Source organism: Myiozetetes cayanensis, unplaced genomic scaffold, assembly GCF_022539395.1.
Source record: "Myiozetetes cayanensis isolate MyiCay16 unplaced genomic scaffold, myiCay2020 scf6-25, whole genome shotgun sequence".
Taxonomy (NCBI): Eukaryota; Metazoa; Chordata; class Aves; order Passeriformes; family Tyrannidae; genus Myiozetetes; species Myiozetetes cayanensis.
In genome coordinates this window covers 22152665-22169395 of record NW_026087853.1, presented here as the reverse complement: position 1 = coordinate 22169395, position 16731 = coordinate 22152665, and the positions used below count along the sequence as shown (strand labels likewise).

The window sequence follows — 16731 nt, the reverse complement described above, 5'->3', positions numbered from 1 at the left end:
CAAGAGAAAAGTCATAGGAAGAAAATTAAGGTGTTTTGAAAGTGAATGACTGTAGACAATATTAGAAGCTGTTAATTAGTATTCCTTTCCCAGGTGCATGGATGAATGCCAGTGTCTTAACATGATTTACCTAGAGTATTTTACCTTTGCAAAACAGAAAATACTTCTCCCAACCCAATATTCATTACACATCAGGTCACATTATCAGATTCATAATTTTCTGCAGTGATCCTTCCACATATTCAGATGTTAACACCATAGACCAAATAAAGCAGGTGTACACATTACATGAACAACAGCCAGCAACTAGCAACTTGTATGCACTTTTCACTTTGGAAGTTAGCTTCTAAGGAAGGCTGTGAATTCTAGATCCCCTGTCTGCTGCACTGCTGTTTTGACTATGTGTTTGAAAATCCATCTGAAATACACTTATTTTCCTCCTTCTTAAAGATCTTATTCTTTCCCAAGCCAGGAGCTTGCAAGACCCTGTACAAAGCACTAGGATTTGGACTAGTGGTTAGAACTCTATATAAAAAGAGTTGCTAGAACTTGATGAAGATGTATTTTCAGGTTGTAATAAAGCCATTTACATGAAGCTTAAGAATTTCTACGATCAAATGATGTGTATGTGAAAACAGAAACAAGGCATTCCTTGAAATGCTGTGTGAGGAAATTGGTAAAGTCCTTGATATACTGTAAAAGGAAGATGTATACCTGGGTTACAGGAGTTGTAGATCATCCTCTGCAAATAGGGGAATAAAACCAACATCACACCTCTATAAGGTCTTACCAAGGAACAGTCATATTCTGTAGAAATATATTAGCATGTTTTTAATTCGTAATCAAATTGCAAGGTGAGAATTTCCCTCTAGTGTATAGCAGAGGAAAAAAAAAAAAAAAACAAGATACAAACATTAGTGAATGTACAGCAATTGCACTAATAATAGAACCGTCAGTTATAAGGCATCTTTACCAGACGGGAGGATACAAAGTGTTCACATTTAGATTGTTTAATTAGAACAAATAACAGTTGCAATCATTAGAATAATACTTTTTTCCATGGGTGCTTGAATAAGTTCCCTGCGGATCCCTCATGGCTGCATCATCTTTCAGGAACCAAGAATAAAAATATAGGTTCTCCAGGTCCAGATGCACAGATTCTTAAAAACAGGGTGTATATACCAAGCCTTACTCTTCTCTAGTAAGGGCAACCTGCAGTCCCAAGAGAACATGACTGTGTTAGGGCAAATGTGACAAGGAGTCAATCAATAAACACAAGAAATATAGCTACAATGAGGAAAGGAAACCACTAGAACAGGCCTGGCTGCTTTGCAATTAAAAGTAGTTGTTCCTACTGACCTGTTTACTTACTTTCCATTCCACCCTGACCCACATGATGCCGTGACACAAAGGTACATATACATGGTTATGTTTCTGCTTCCACAGTTTCATGATGTTACAGGATGTGTAGGTTTTTATCTGTTAGCACAGTAAAAAGGCACCAAACAACTTCCAGGTATAATGGAATCGCCAGCGAGCTGGAGCACACAAGCCACAGACACAACAGGAACAGAAGTTTTCAAGCTGTCAGAGGCACAGTGAAGGTCACTGTACCATACAGAAATTTCTTTCATCCTCAGACATGCAATCAAATATACTTTCCTGAAAAATCCTTACAAAGCTGTTTCCCAAGTGTTTTGTAAACTGCCCAACAGATGAAAGACTGATGACTTACTGTCTTTATATATGTAAAGTTACTTCTATGAGACACTCAAAGTGCCCCAGTTATGTCACTCAAAATGAGTACTCATCTTTGAGTAAGGTGAACTCAAAATCTTAACATGTAAGATAAAGAGGTAAGTAAAACTGCTACAAGATGTAGCCAGGAGTGAGTCACTAAGGCTAAAGATATTGAAGTGAAAACCAGAGTAATGTTCAAGTTCACAGGGTCTGGAAAGAAACACAAATTAAGACCAATCTTGCTGGCTGCTCTTTCAGTTAGATAAGATTGTTTAGTCTGTGATAGGTAGTAGGAAAAAAAATTAGTTTGGCTAGCCAAAAAACCCCTAACAGCAGCAGAAAACCCAGACCATGAGTTACATGAACCTGCCTAATCTGCACAGAAACAGAGATCCTTGAGAAAAGAGCTTTCTACTGATTCCCAAGTAAATGATGATAGTCAGGACAAAGCTGGAAATTGCAGCATAGGAGAAGGGCACCAGGAACAGCATCTGCAAAGGCTGATTTAGTTTCCCATAGTCGGCATAACGACAGCAGGCTTGGCAATGGTGGCATCTTCCTCTTTCCATTGAGAAATGATGGTTTTCAGCTGTGTATAGAACTGCACTCCCTGCAAGAAAGGAGAGACCCACAGATCAGATGTTTGGCCTTATGAATTCTTCAGGTCTGCACTAGTGGTGTATCAAACAGGTTTTGCTTTATCTACACAGGGCTGAGTTTTCCCCTCTGGGAACAATTCTTGTCAGCCTTTTCTTTTTACCAGTTCCTCAAAGATTCTGGTTCTGTGAGAAAGCTTGCCAGTTCTTGCTCCAATCTCCTAAAAGACAACTTGCATTTTTATAGTACAGGGAAAAGAAAAACACAATCTATAACTGTAACATGCATTATGGTGGCTGTGATCACTGGCTGGTTTTCAGTTTCCTGGTTGAAACGTTTTCAAAGTCTCCTCACTAATGAGGTCTGATGACCACCTCTCCATTTCCATTAATAATATGATTTATCACAATTCAACCCACTAGAGTTCTCTCAATCAGTAACTTACCTGTTTGCCATAGAAATTGGTGTCCCCTCTGAAAGAAGCACGAGAGCCGGTGAAAGAGAACATGGGCAAGGGTACTGGGATTGGAACATTCACACCCACCTAAACCAAAGGAAAGCCACCATATTAGTCACAAGAAGTAGCAGATCGCAGAGCACTCTCCAAAAAATCCTGCATTTTGTTTCTTTAAATCTGAGGCTGGGTACTGATGGCTGAGAAGGCAGTGATTAGTCACTACAGCTGATTGGTTACCCACTGTAAAATGGTGAGTGCTAAAAGCAACAATCCTAGCTGGAACATACCTGCCCCACATCTACTAAGTGAGAATACTTCCGAGCTGTGGCTCCATTCGTGGTGAAGATTGCAGTTCCATTTCCATAGGGGTTATTGTTCACCATCTCAATGGCATCATCCAAAGTGTCTGCTTCCAGAACCACTAAGACAGGCCCAAAGATTTCCTCCTTGTAACAAGTCATGTTTGGCTGCCAAGACAAACAGCAGAAAAAACAGCTTGTATAAAGGATATAATAAAAATATCCTGGTAAATAGGATATAATAAACACACATACTGTTAATGCTCAGGACATTCCTAGGATTACTGATCATACTGCATTGCCACAAGCCATGCTCCAGTCCTTCTTGTCTTTTTACCCTTTTCAATGCCCTGTCCTCTATCTAGTCCACTAAAGAGGGTACCATTTTTCATCTCCAGAGTGCTTTCTGCTTTTACTGCCTGCCTAACCTAACTTATAGGTCTCCTCTGACAAAGGCTGGGATTAATTCAGACTGGGATTAATTCAGACTGGGATTAATTCAGAATAGTTTACTTCAACTCTTGTTGACAAAGTGACTAGAACCTGCTGTCCTTTCTTACTCAGTATCCAGGACTTATGTCTGACAATTAGCAACATCTGAAAAAAAACCCAAAACTCACAATGCTATCTGGAAAGTACTTTGATTACTAATAGCTAATACAGCAGACTACAAAACATTCATTTGATAAGATGCAAGTTTTACCTGGCTTATCGTATTATTGAACAGTGTATAAGAAAACTATCACAAAAAATCTGTTAGGCTTTTACTTTTGCATACCTAACAATATTTATGACACATGGCAGGAAAGTGAAGTAGTTTAAGACATTCATTGAAAATGAGGGAAGAAAATTCTGAGTCAGATCAGAAGCCTGAATTATACAATAGCATAAAATCAATAAAATCCTAAGAGTACAAAGTACAATAGCAGAATTATCTACATTGGTTTTCTATAAAGGAATCACTCACCAAAAGGCCCACAAGGAACTGAATACTTAAATATTAAGGAAATTTGTACCAGCTAATTGCATAAACATAAAAGAATGAATGGAGGTATGGAAAGTCACGTGGATGTGTACCAATATCCTACTGATATATTCCCATGGTATTGTCCATCTGTTGCACACCACATATTATACTGAAAGGCCAACTCAAAGTTTTGAATGTATTCAACAAGAAAGAGATTTCATACCTCATCCTATATCATTCTCATGAATATTTCTGCAAATATTTGTTTCTCCAAGTCCTTAAATTGCAAACTGCAGGAATGTGTAACGGAGGACAGAAAATTGCGAGTTTAGCTGTTCATCATATGATAGTACAACATGCTTGATAGACATTTATTTTAACAGAGTACCAGCTGCCCATATCTTCTTTTAATTGGCTGCAGTCTGTTCAGTTAATATCATTAACCTAATTCAGAGTATGTTGCACTACTGTGAATTCTTTTATCACCTCCCCAGCAGCATTACAATGAATACTTTACTGGTACTGTGTCAGGGAAGGCTGAGCCATTTATAGGTTTTCCACCTGTTAATTATTGATTACTGACAGGTTTGGGTAACCCATTTTTCAGTTGAACCTGCAATATACACTATCAAACACTGGTTTTGGTCATCTTACCTTGACTTTGGCAAGGATCGTTGGCCCAACAAAATTGCCATTTTCATAACCCTTCACTTTGACATTACGCCCATCCAGGAGGAGGCTGGCACCTTCTTTTACTCCTTTCTCAATTATATGGCAAACCCGTTCCTTAGCTTGGGGACTGATTAGAGGCCCTAGATCTGCTCCAGGCTGGTCTCCTGTGAAAAGGCAGAGACACCAAGTTTTAACTCTGACAGCTTCCTCTTCATAGGCATCACGGAGATAACTACACCAGCAGGAAAAATCTGAAAATCCTGATGTTTGTGAGCTACAGAATAAAGATTTGAGATATTGCTGAACAGGAGTAATAGCCTGCAGCTCTCATAATCAACAAATAAGAGAAGTCATAAACATAATTTTAGATCATCAGGAAGTCAAAATTCAACAATAGATTCTTCTCAGAAAGGAAACTTTTGCCCTTCTGCAGGACTTTATTGAATATAAACAAAAGATAATTCTCTTACAACTAATAGCAGTCTATCTTTTCCAGAGTACTTGTTTCCATTTTTTTTATTGCATGCTTACTACAAATTGGAAGGCTCTTGAGATGAGGTTGCTATAAAAATGGTAGGTTTGAGTTAAACGCGGGACGTAACCCCAAATCTCCAGTTAAAACAAGACCGATCCTGTAAACATTGCATCACAGTCCCACCGGCAAGCTGGATACATATTCCTAACTCCAAGTCTAGGACTGCATTTCCCAATCCAGACAATCTGCTAGCTCCTACCCCTACACATCAAACCTACAGTGCCAATAGCTCCAAGGGTCACACCACGGTATGGCAGACAATCTAACCTAAAAGGCTACAGTTGTACAGAAGTGAAGTACCTTGTAAGAATTTATCACAGTCTGTACCTGCATTTACACGTAGATTTTTGGCTCTGTCCACAAGCTCTGGCAACCATTTCTGAGCTTCTCCCACTAAAATTGCTGTAGATAGGGCCATGCAGCGTTGGCCAGCTGCTCCAAAAGCAGCTCCAACCAGCTGGTTCAAGGTGTTCTCTTTATTGGCATCAGGCATCACCACACCATGGTTCTTGGCTCCCTGAAACACAACACACAGAGTCTCCCATTATTACCACCCCAGCCTGCTTCTTCTCTAGCCCTCTGGCAATGGCTTCATATAGTAGCCATGAGGCTGGCAAGAAGGGCAGCCTCATCACTTAACTATCAGCAGCAAAGTCAGCTCCTGCTGCTGAGTGGTGTGGTCTGTCAACATTCACAGGAGACAGAGGCAGTCTGTGTGCTGAAGCGTGCTCCGTTCAGAGACATTACCATGTTGGCCTGGACTCTCTTGCCATTCCGGGATCCTCTCTCATAGATGTACTCGCCAGCCTGATTAGATCCCACAAAGCTGATTGCTCTGATATCCGGATGGTCACAAATGAAATTCACAGCTTCAAATAGGAAATGATACATTATAACTGTGGTGCACAAATGCTTCCCTCTCTTCCCATCCCCAAAATGCTAAATTTATGTATCTTTCTTTTTACCAAAATTCTTGCATTTTTGTTTCCCACATCCGGGTTCCCCCAAAGCCTTTCTATGCACCTCTCAGTCACTAACTTAGCACATGTACTCCTGTCCCTGTCTTCATACTCCTGGCTCTCTGACATCTCTTCATGCTTTGAGCATCCCCCAACATGTCTGAGCAATGCCAAAATGAAATTACTGCTCTCTATTTGTATCACTGTGCCCTGAAACTACTGGTGTGCTGTAAAAAAATAACATGTTAGGAGCCAGAATGCTGGCATCCACTGCATATTTAGTGAGGCATTTAATTCTTGTTTAGGCTGCCTTGGGAAATCCAGATGATTTATCTACTTATTTCAGTTGAGGCTTAGGTTGCTAAATAGAAGTTGAGCACTTACGTGCCTTGAGAACTCAGACACCCAATCCCAAAATGTTGTCCACCATATCTCCTAGAAGATCTGGTTCAAGGTGGCAGAGAACCTCCCTCTCACCTCCATCAATAGAACTGAAGCATCTGTCCAAACCCATCTAACAGCAGCAGCCTCAGATTCTCCAACTGGTACCTCCCACTGAGCATACACTACAACACTCATACACTCCAGCCATCTCCCAAGGAGGGCCATTATTACCTTCATGTTGTCCATGGATAATATTCAGGGTTCCATCGGGGGCACCAGCATCCTGAAAGAGCTTGGCAAGGAACATGAGTGCTCCTGGTACACGCTCAGATGGTTTCATCAAGAAGGTGTTCCCACAAACCATAGCCATGGGGAACATCCAAAGAGGAATCATGGCTGGGAAATTGAACGGTGCGATTCCAGCACACACACCCAGAGGCAGACGGTAGGTGTAAGTGTCCATGTCTTTAGTGATGGAGGGCATGGTCTCTCCAAGTATGAGGGATGTCACACTGCAAGCATGTTCAACCACCTCTGCAGCAGAAAGGGCAATATGCCGCTGGATGATCTGTTAACAATTAGTCCCCAAACCCCTCTTTCACCACTGCCTTGACCCACCTCTTTCTTCCACCTTCTTCTCCCACAACTTATACCTCATTGTGCTCCAGAAAATACCCTTGATCTGCCAAGCTCTGTGAGCAAATTATGAATGGATTCTCTCTGGAGCACATTGTATGCCACTGTGATAGGAGCACAGACACAACAGCCCCAGTACAAGATGCACAGGTACAGTATTATTGTACCACCTGGGACTCAAACTTAGCAAGGAGCTTTTATCCCTTTTGAGTAATTTGTGGTCACTCCTAGAAAAAGTAAGGATCTAGCAACTTAGAAGTGACTCAGTGTTGCTCTATCTAAGGAAACTTCTCAGCTTAGAGCTACAATTGCCCCTTTTCTTTCAATAGGAGGGCTATAAAGGGAGCAACATGTACAGATTTCCAGAGCAACCAGTTACTCAGGTGACCTCATCCCTTCCTATGGGTTCTCAAACTCCCTATTTTAACAGGAGGAGCCAGCTGCTTACGAAGCCCTCGGAACACATCTCCCTCAGCATCAGCCAGGGTCTTCCCTTGCTCAAAGGTGATGAGTTTGGAAATTTCTTTCTGAAAATGGAAAACACAAAGTTTATGAAGGTTAAAAAAGTGCCCACCCATGAAATAGAGTGCAGGGATAAGACAGTTTAACAGACAGTTGAACCTCACAATGAGCAGACTGAGCAGAACACAGAGAAGCCTATACTGACTGATTTGCTCCTTGTGGACAAGAAGCCAACGACCTAAGTCCCGATTTGATGGGAAGTGTTTTGCTGCACCTCTCGACAGTGTCTCAGTTGGTTCCTCAATCATGGCAATGCCTCATCAAGAACTCTGTAAACCCTGAGTCTCTCAATTTAATTCCTAAAGTCAGCTGCAATGCATTCAGCCACAGCCATCACACACAGCTATGGTGTCTCACCAGATTGTCTTTGATCAGTTGTTGATAACGCAGAAAGATTTGCTGACGGCTCAAAACAGATGTTTCTGACCAGTTCCAAAAAGCCTTTTTGCAAGAAGCCACAGCTGCTTCCATCTCACTCGCTGTGGCTTTTGGTACACGGCCAACCACTTCATTTGTGGCCTGAAAGAAAAAACAAATTGGATCAAAACTGAACTTCTCCCATCTGTCACTGACAACCATTCACTGGTCATTTCCCAGCACACACCTAGCATCCTTCTTCTAGAAGGAGCTGTACTTCTGATGGGAGAGCACAAAAGAGACTCCTTCCTTGGTGCACACAAAAGGTCTGGGCTACAAATGGAGTAGTTCTGAAAACCTGCATCTCAAATTAGGCACCCAGAAAACTGCAAATGCAGTGTTCATTTCCAAGTTGGAAGTGATTTGTCTACCTTGAAGCTTCTAGAAAGTATAAGGCAAAAGTTTTTGTGAACTGTGGCTGTGGTCCTAACCCTCAGCATCATCTTCACTCATCTGCTGTGTCTCTTGCACATTAAATGAGGGGGAAAAGCAGTACATAACTGTGCAATTGGCATTGATGTTAGTTTACCTATACCCCTCAGCCAAAGTAATATTTTTACAAGCAACCTTAGTTCTACAGTATTTTATCTTTAAAAGCTTGACGTTGGTAGTTTAACATCTGTCTAGTTCTCTTAAAAACTAAATCTGCTTTGACATGATGAAAACTTCAGGTATATCACTAAGAGAGAAACTACTCAAAATAAGAGAAAGAAAATCAAATAAGAACATTGGTTGCCACATAGAGACCAAATGAGATACGTGAACATGGCTTGCTGCTCTGATCACTTCCACAAAGCAAATCAAAATAGAGCTTTACTGAGGAAAAATTTAGAAACTGCTGTCCAAATGCTTACTAGAAGGGTCAGAAAGGTCAGAATTCTGAGTGCAACCTCATTTCCATTTGTCTTTGGTGTAGTACTTAGACTACAAGTGCTACTAGTCCAAGATTATTTTGCACTGCATAGCATCCAACTTCTAAATTCTCTGTGATTATAGTGGCTCAGAGGTAGAAGCTCTCTGAAAGGAGAGGAGCTTCAGTTATGAGGATTTTTCACCTTGGTCTTAGAGTGATATCAGTCTCTATCACAACTTCACATTCAGTTAGCATCAAATTACTCCCAGTTGATTCCACATACAGGGTGAAAGACACCCTTCAAAGATTTGACATATTGATCACAGAGCCTTTCTATGAGAAATCAAAATATGCAAGCAGAGTTTAAGCTTCCTTTCTGGAGATCAGGGTCTTCCTACATGGGGGAGGTAAAGGAGGCAGTAACTTTTCTGAGACTGACATTTCAGGTGAAAAGGAAACTGAGAAGCAATAATCCATCTTAACCTCCAAGCCTAAATCTTTCTTGAGGAATATATGTACTTTCCCCTTTTGCTACGTCCTTGAAGAGAGGCACAGATCTTTGTTGCTCAGTGCTCACTATTATAGAGGCTGAGACCATTTCACTTACCGGGTTGTGGATATCAATCCATTCAGTAGTTTTGGACTCAATAAACTTCCCATCAATGAAGAGTTTGGTTGTTGGCTGTGGAGGACAAAACACTGGACAGTGAGTTATTTTTGTCTCAAGGTATCTAAGTACCAGTATTGCATGCAAGCCTTCATCATTTACTGCTCTGCAAACCACTAGAGTCCAGATCCAGTCTTTACAGCAAGACCCAGCTAACTGCTCTCTGACTCATTTTTCTCTCACTTTACACCAAAACAGCCAAAATTCTTTCTAAAAGCAGATATAGAAAAAATACATCACTATGGAATTATTTCAATCTACTTAATTGGAAACCGAAAAACTGCAAGTCATAAATGTTCAGAAGAAACAGTTAATAATTCACCTTGTGAGAATTCCATGAACCCAGTGCACACTGCACTGTGTGCTTCCTTCATATCAAGCCACTAAGTAGGTTCATCTTTCCAGTTTATAGCTACAAGCATAAATTTGGACTTTTCCGCTCCCCACTTGGTTCTGCAACTAAGAGCAAGAAACTGGCCTCTGTGGAGTTCACAATGACTGTCCGGGCAGGCAGCAGAGAAAACAGAACCTTCCAACTCAGATGCAAAGCAGGCAAAAGAAAAGTTCAGGTAAACATAGAGCAGAAGGGAAAGCAGTCATAGAAGCTGTAATTAGCACTAGATAGGCAACAAAACTGTATCACGCAGGAAAACAGATTAGGACTGTATAAATTAATAAACTAGAAACCAGGAGTTGATATTGGGAGATAAGGAGAGAACTAGGAGAAAGCAAGAACCCATTAATCATGACACAAACTGTGGCTTGAGGAGAACAGATAAGAGGAACGGGAAATGGGTCGGCTATATGAAGAACAGAAATGGGACAGAACTGAGATATGAATGTAAATATATCAGGAAACTGCAAAAATTAGGATGTGGAATTATGAAAGGGAGATAAGGACTGGGATGCTATCCAGTGTGTAATGAAGGGAAAGAGATCAGAGGAAGAATCATGAATATGGGTGTTGGTTGGAAAATTAACAATAAGTGAAAAGTGGATGAAAACGAAAAAAAGTGAACAGCAATGAGAGGACACAAACTGAGAAAGACTGGAGACAAGAAAGCTAGGATGAGAAGAGTAAAATAAGTCTGTTAATGGATAAGCAAGACCTAGTGATTTGGAAGGCAAAACTAGGAGAGAATTAAAAAGTTGCAGATGATTATGTAGCTGGAATCACACTTGGGGAAGAGAGGCAGAAATCTGTGTCTATGAAACACAAAGCCCTCTAGAACCTGGAAGGAAGCATGGGAAATCTGAGCCTCTTGACTGAATTTCCCGACTCAGAGAAGGTGCTGGTTTAGTGCTGGTCTGAAGAATGACAAACTCCTATTGCTATCAATCACTCCAGAAGCCCAAGTGCCGAGTATCTGCAATAGAGCTACAAGCTTCTGTACTACATGACCACATGGGCTTCAGTGCAACGGAATTTATGTTCTTTTCAAATAGCTTAACACACATTAAATGAAAAGATTGCACATACAACGAAAAAATATTTTAATCAAGCCAAGAAATGCTGAATTAATATTGATTGCACTTCTTCCATAAGATCACCACCTTTTCTCTACATAGAGAATGCACCTGCTGTGGGAATATGGACGGCAGTAATGCAGACTATTTGTGGAATCATGGTTTAGCTGATCAGAGTTTGGAGAGTGTGCAGCCACGGAGAGCGGAACTAAAATGGCACTATAACAACTAAAGTTGTTCCATTCTGCCCGAAGGAAACCAGATCCTCTCTCTGCCGCAAACTTATGCCATGAGGCCAATCCACAGGCACCGGGAGTAACGGGAGGTAACTCCCTAAGCGGCCGCACCGCGATCCGCGGCGGGCGCTGCCCGGCAGGCACCGCTCAGCTCCCAAGTCCGCTCACGGAACTTTTTTCCGTCCCTCCCGTCGAGCGCAGGGGCAGTTCCGACGCTGGTTCCAGAAATACCCAGGCGGAGCCACCGGGCGGGGACCGAGCCGACAGGAACGGCCTCAGCAGGGCAGACCCGAGCGAAGTGTCCGCCGGGAGCGGCCAAGCCCGGGGCTCTCCCGCGCCTCCCGCCCCCCGCCGGCCCCGACCCGCGGGACGGGCACTCACCACCGAGGAGGAGAAGGAAGCGGCGACTGCGCTGGTCCAGGGGGCACCGGCTCTCCGTGGCAGCTGGACAGGAGGGGAAGCACAGACCATCTCAGGGCTCCCGTGCATCCGACAGCACCTGCCCCCCACCCCGTCATCGGCCGCTCCCCGCCCGGGACTGCCTCACCCATGGGGTCCCGGGGCCAGGTGAGCCGTGACCCCCCTGCGCCCCAGGAACCGCGGGAGCCGCTGCGGGCCCCGGGGGCGGCCGCCTCACCCTGAGGGCCACCCGGCGCCGCCCGCCCCAGGCTCCCCGCGCCGCCGCCGCCGCCGCCATGCCGGCCCAAGGGTCGCTGCTCCGCGGCCCCCGACGGCGCCCCTGCCCCGCCCCGCCGCGCCCCGCCCCGCCGCGCCCGAGGCCCCGCCTCCGCCAGGCCCACAGCCAATCGCCGCCAGCAGGGCCTCCGGGCACGCCCCCCGGGACCCCCGCCCCCCGTGCCGGGCCGCGGATTGGCGGAGGCGGCCGAGCCGCCCCTGAGCCGCCCGGGCCGGGCCGGCAGCGCCGCCCCGCGGCCGCGGGGAGAGCGGCACGTGGGGCCGGGGCGGGGCTGCTTTTCCTCCTCGGCGCGGGACCGGCCGCGCGGGCGGTGTGTCACGTGACCGGCGGCGGGAGTCACGCGGCGCGGGCGCGATGGCGGCCCCCGCGGACGGTGAGGCGGGAGGGCCCCGGCGCTGCCCCCGCGCCGCTCCCGCCCGGCACTCACCTCCTCTTCTCTTGCAGGCGCCGACCTGGAGGCCTCACTGCTCAGCTTCGAGAAGCTGGACCGCGCCTCTCCGGACCTGTGGCCTGAGCAGCGTAAGTCCGGTGGGCCCGAGTCTGCCGCCTCGGGGCGGGGTGGGCACAGCTCGGGGCAGCTGCTTGGGCCGGGCAGGGGCCGGGCGGGGTTGCGGTGTTCCCCGCAGAGGCGCTTACCCCTCGCCGTTCTCCGCTTTCTCTTCCCAGTGCCCGGGGTTGCTGAGTTCGCCGCCTCCTTCAAAAGCGTGAGTGAGCGCTGCTGCGCCTTTCGCATTAACCCTTCCGTGTGGGGGTACATCTGCAGGTTCTCTTTGCGGGCTTTACGCCCCCGTTATGTAAACCGTATCTCAGATATAGCTCCAGTAAATGCTAGAATAAGCCTCTTGTTTTTAATGTATCTTTTATATACGTATATCTTTTTTTATACCTTGTGCAGCTTACTGTGAATGAGAATAGCACTTTGGAAGAAGGAAAAGTTTAAGCTTTAGAAAATCCTAATGTTCATACTGACTTTGGTTTGTGGATGCCAGTTTGCCGGTTTTGACTCTAAAATGTCCGGGAAAATACGGAAAACAATATGAAGCATAAAAATATCTCTACAGAACATATGGAATTTTCATGTTTTTGCTCTTGGTGTAACTAGTTTTCAATATAAGATCAGACTTTTTTGTATAATTCTAAATATGTGCTTGTCTGAATATGAACTTCTGTTGTTTCTTAAACAGCCCATTACAAGTTCTCCTCCCAAGTGGATGGCTGAATTAGAAAATGATGATATTGATATGTTGAAGGGTGAGTATGGACATTGTGAGCAGGAAGTGAGGTTGCCAAAGCAGATGGAAATTCAGTACTTAAGAGGCTTAAAACGCTTGTTCTTTAAGTGTTCTGGAGGTGGCCCCATGGCCTCAGATCTCTAGCAATCACAACTGCAGAATCTCCAGTTTGGGAGTCTCTCTCTCGTTAATGATACTTATTTGTCATTAAACCCATTATTTCCAAGAGAATGCCCAGATGTCAGTTTCAGGCTGATTTTTCAAAACAAACGGTGTAATGTCACATTTATTTCCGTTACCTCACTTTTTTATTGCTCCAGAATTTTTTGGATCACTGATCACTTGGTGAATAGCTTAGGCTTGTTGATTGACTTGTTCAGAGATGTATTACATATGTGTCTTCCCTTAGAGATCCTACAGCTCTAATGGAATGGTGAGGCTGTATGGCAAGTTACAGAAGGACTAGCTAGCATGTAGATTTGCTGCATGTTGCAGGTGTTAGTTAGCAGTAAACATCCTTGAGCATGCTCTGTCTCTCATGTGAATTCCAGGTGGTGGCATGGATCGTGTCACAGTGACATGTCACTGTTACACAGTGAAAGTGAGATGAATTAGCTTTGACTTGCTGGAAGAAATGTGCTTAAACTCATGTTATTGATGTAAAATAAGTCTGTTTCCTTGCATACTTTTTTGTGCCTTGTTCATATAGCAATGTGAACTTACAGAAACTTCCAAAATTTGGGTTGAGTTGTTCTTTGCAATAGTGGCAGATTAGAACATGAACCAGAGCCTTTCTCACTATGTTAAAATTAGGGGCGGAGTCATCTTGAATTTGAAACATCTGCTGTTCACTGGAAATAGATCTTGTCAAAAGTATGACTTAAAAATGCTCTGTGAAGTACTAAACACATGAACTGTCACTAGAAGGCTATAGACAGCATTAAAATGTACAGTTTTCTCTTTTCTTAGAGTTGGGGAGCCTCACTACAGCTAACCTGATGGAAAAAGTTCGTGGCCTGCAGAACCTGGCTTATCAGCTGGGACTAGATGAATGTAAGTGCTGTACACAGATGTTACTGACTGAGTCACAAATCTTCCCACTAAAGCATGTGCTTGTGGTACCTTTTTAGCTGGAAAAGTGTTTTGGCAGACCTGGGAACTGTCTGACAGTCACAGTTAGTGAACTGAAACAGGATAAGAAAGTGAACTTACATCTTCAACTTGTAGCCTACCTGCATGGGGGAATCAGCAGAAATATCATGTAGGTCGTATGTCACTCTGGTGTTATCTAGTGGCACATAGACTTCTGTTCCTGACTTATTCTTGCTTTATGTAAAGTCAGACCACTTCCCTTGATTTCCCACTCAAATTCTAAAGCTATTCCTCAGAATACTTGTGGCAGTACTTCTCTCAAACTTCATGCACTGCCTCTACAGTGAAGCTTTCACTTGTGTGTAGGATTCTCCTATCACTTTGTGTTCATGCTGTTTTCTGCTTCTACAACTGGTTTGTTTTTTCTTTTTAAACTCGATCATGGCAGGAGGTGATGTCATTGAGTATTAACGGTGACCTTTATCCCACTTAAAAAACAGCCAGTTTTTATTGGGCTTTTTTGAAGAAGGAGCTGCTTTCATCATCACATTTAGCACTCTGTCATTAACAGGTTGACCCAGCCTTGAGAATTTCAAGAGTATTGTGGGGTTGTTTAATGCTACCTGTACATACTGACATATTTACTTTTTTCTGTTAAATTTTGGTCTAACACAGACCTTCGTTATAGTTACTCTTGGGCTACACAAAAGTTTTAAAAGTCTTTCACCTTCCTTTCAGTGGTTTACAGAAAGTAGAAATAAAACTTTAGAATTTTTCTGACTGCAAACCTAGGAGACCCTAATGATTTCTTATTAACAAATCATTAAATCTGTTTTAACATAATTCTTCAAGCTCATTTTATTTTCAGTGCTAACATCTGTTAAGACTGTGTACAGCATTCAGTGGAGTAGAAGTTAAAGTATAACAACGTAAAACTGAGTCAAACGCAAAGACTGGCTGATGATTGACTTCCTCAGTTAAGTTGTAGGCTTTGATGTCAGACAGGGTTGTTCTGCTCAATGGAGTTTAAGTCTGAGTTGCAGTAAAAGCTAGTAAGGTTTCATTAGCAATATTTGCTACATGCATTTCCATTTATTTTTACTGAGGATAAATGAATGCGTAAAGAAGACAAAGTGAGTGACTAGTGAAGAGTTATAACCTTTAGTGTCTAGTAACTGAAATCTTGAATTTTCAAGCTTTGTGAAAGGTCTCCATGGTTGTAATTTCTTGTCACTGAAGTCCATTTTCCTTCACACTGTAATACATTGAATACTTTGTGTGTCGTAAAATACATGTATCTTCGGAAAATTTTTACCAAGAATTAGTTGTGGAGTTTGAACAGAACTTCTTAGAACTGTTTTTCCTAATAGTGTCTTTAGGTTGTTTTCTTTTACAGACTTATATAAGCAAGAGAAAAAGAAGGAAAATCCAAAATATCTGTTTATTAAAGTTAACGGACTTGTAGTTTTGTTTCAGAGATATTGGATTTGATTATATCTTTGTATATCTAAGTTTAATAGGCCCCTCTTGACTTAGCTGATAAATTAAAAGTCTGTCAAAAGCAGGGTGAAACCCACTGCTGACCAGTCTCCTCTAGATGGCAGCATGAGGCCTCCCATAGAAGTCTTGCTTCTTTTCATTTTATAAAACTGTCATTTCAGTCATGGTTTGTTCTTACCAGGATTGTTTTTTGTGACATGTTTTCTGTTCAGAACATACATCGTCTTTTTTTTACAGTAATTTCAAGTGTTTTATCAGCACTGAGTGGGAGAGACAATTCTGTTTCATTATATTAGCAATTTTTCCTTCCAGTTCCTCTACATCCCACCTCAAATCCTTCATATTTTCAAAGACTTTTATTTTCATCCAAGTTATTAATAAAAATGCTGTGCAGGACCAGGGTGATTCCTGCAGCACTCCATGAAACAGATATCTATTGAGTGACATTACAGTTCTGCTGTGAGATCTATTATTGACCCAGTTCACAGCATACTTGTTGATTTTGTATTAGAATTTATTAGGCAAAGTGACATGGGACTGTGCACCTTTTGAAAAGTCTATTCATTGAGGTACTATTGCAAAAGTGACATTTGCAATCTGAACAGTTCATTTGATATGACTTAGTTTGATAAATTAATAATTGCTGAATTACATGCCTTGTTTCTTGAATTCATATGAACTCTTACTCTTTTGTCTATATAAGTGAGCTTTCTTAACAAATGTGGAAGAAATGTATTGAATATTTTGTCCATCTTCACTGCTTTCATCTAGGAATGGTTGAATACTATTATCTGGATTCCGT

General features: G+C 42.9%; 2 protein-coding genes across 11 annotated transcripts in view; one reads left to right on the top strand and one right to left on the bottom strand.

Annotated features, from left to right (window-relative positions):
• Window positions 1–816: 816 nt before the first annotated feature.
• Window positions 817–12139, bottom strand: ALDH6A1 (aldehyde dehydrogenase 6 family member A1). The gene is made up of 12 exons (XM_050336320.1): window positions 12046–12139; window positions 11790–11852; window positions 9646–9720; window positions 8126–8287; window positions 7695–7773; window positions 6842–7144; window positions 6015–6136; window positions 5595–5784; window positions 4715–4896; window positions 3082–3261; window positions 2783–2881; window positions 817–2350 (listed from the first exon to the last, which is right to left on the bottom strand). Exons 1-12 carry the CDS (start codon window positions 12103–12105, stop codon window positions 2246–2248), a joined length of 1620 nt encoding a protein of 539 aa, XP_050192277.1. The 5' UTR covers window positions 12106–12139; the 3' UTR covers window positions 817–2245.
• Window positions 12140–12358: 219 nt separating this feature from the next.
• Window positions 12359–16731, top strand: part of LIN52 (lin-52 DREAM MuvB core complex component) — a 249553-nt gene continuing 245180 nt past the window's right edge. For 9 of the 10 annotated variants that reach the window (XR_007631527.1, XR_007631530.1, XR_007631528.1 and 6 more), the window contains exons 1-5: window positions 12359–12478; window positions 12550–12624; window positions 12772–12809; window positions 13290–13356; window positions 14307–14390. Coding sequence is in view for 6 of the 10 variants with exons in the window: in XM_050336333.1 (XP_050192290.1) it covers window positions 12460–12478; window positions 12550–12624; window positions 12772–12809; window positions 13290–13356; window positions 14307–14390 (283 nt within the window). In the remaining 4 variants the exon portion in view is untranslated. The remainder of the gene's footprint in view (window positions 12479–12549; window positions 12625–12771; window positions 12810–13289; window positions 13357–14306; window positions 14391–16731) is intronic. The other variant, XM_050336332.1, reaches the window with a different exon arrangement.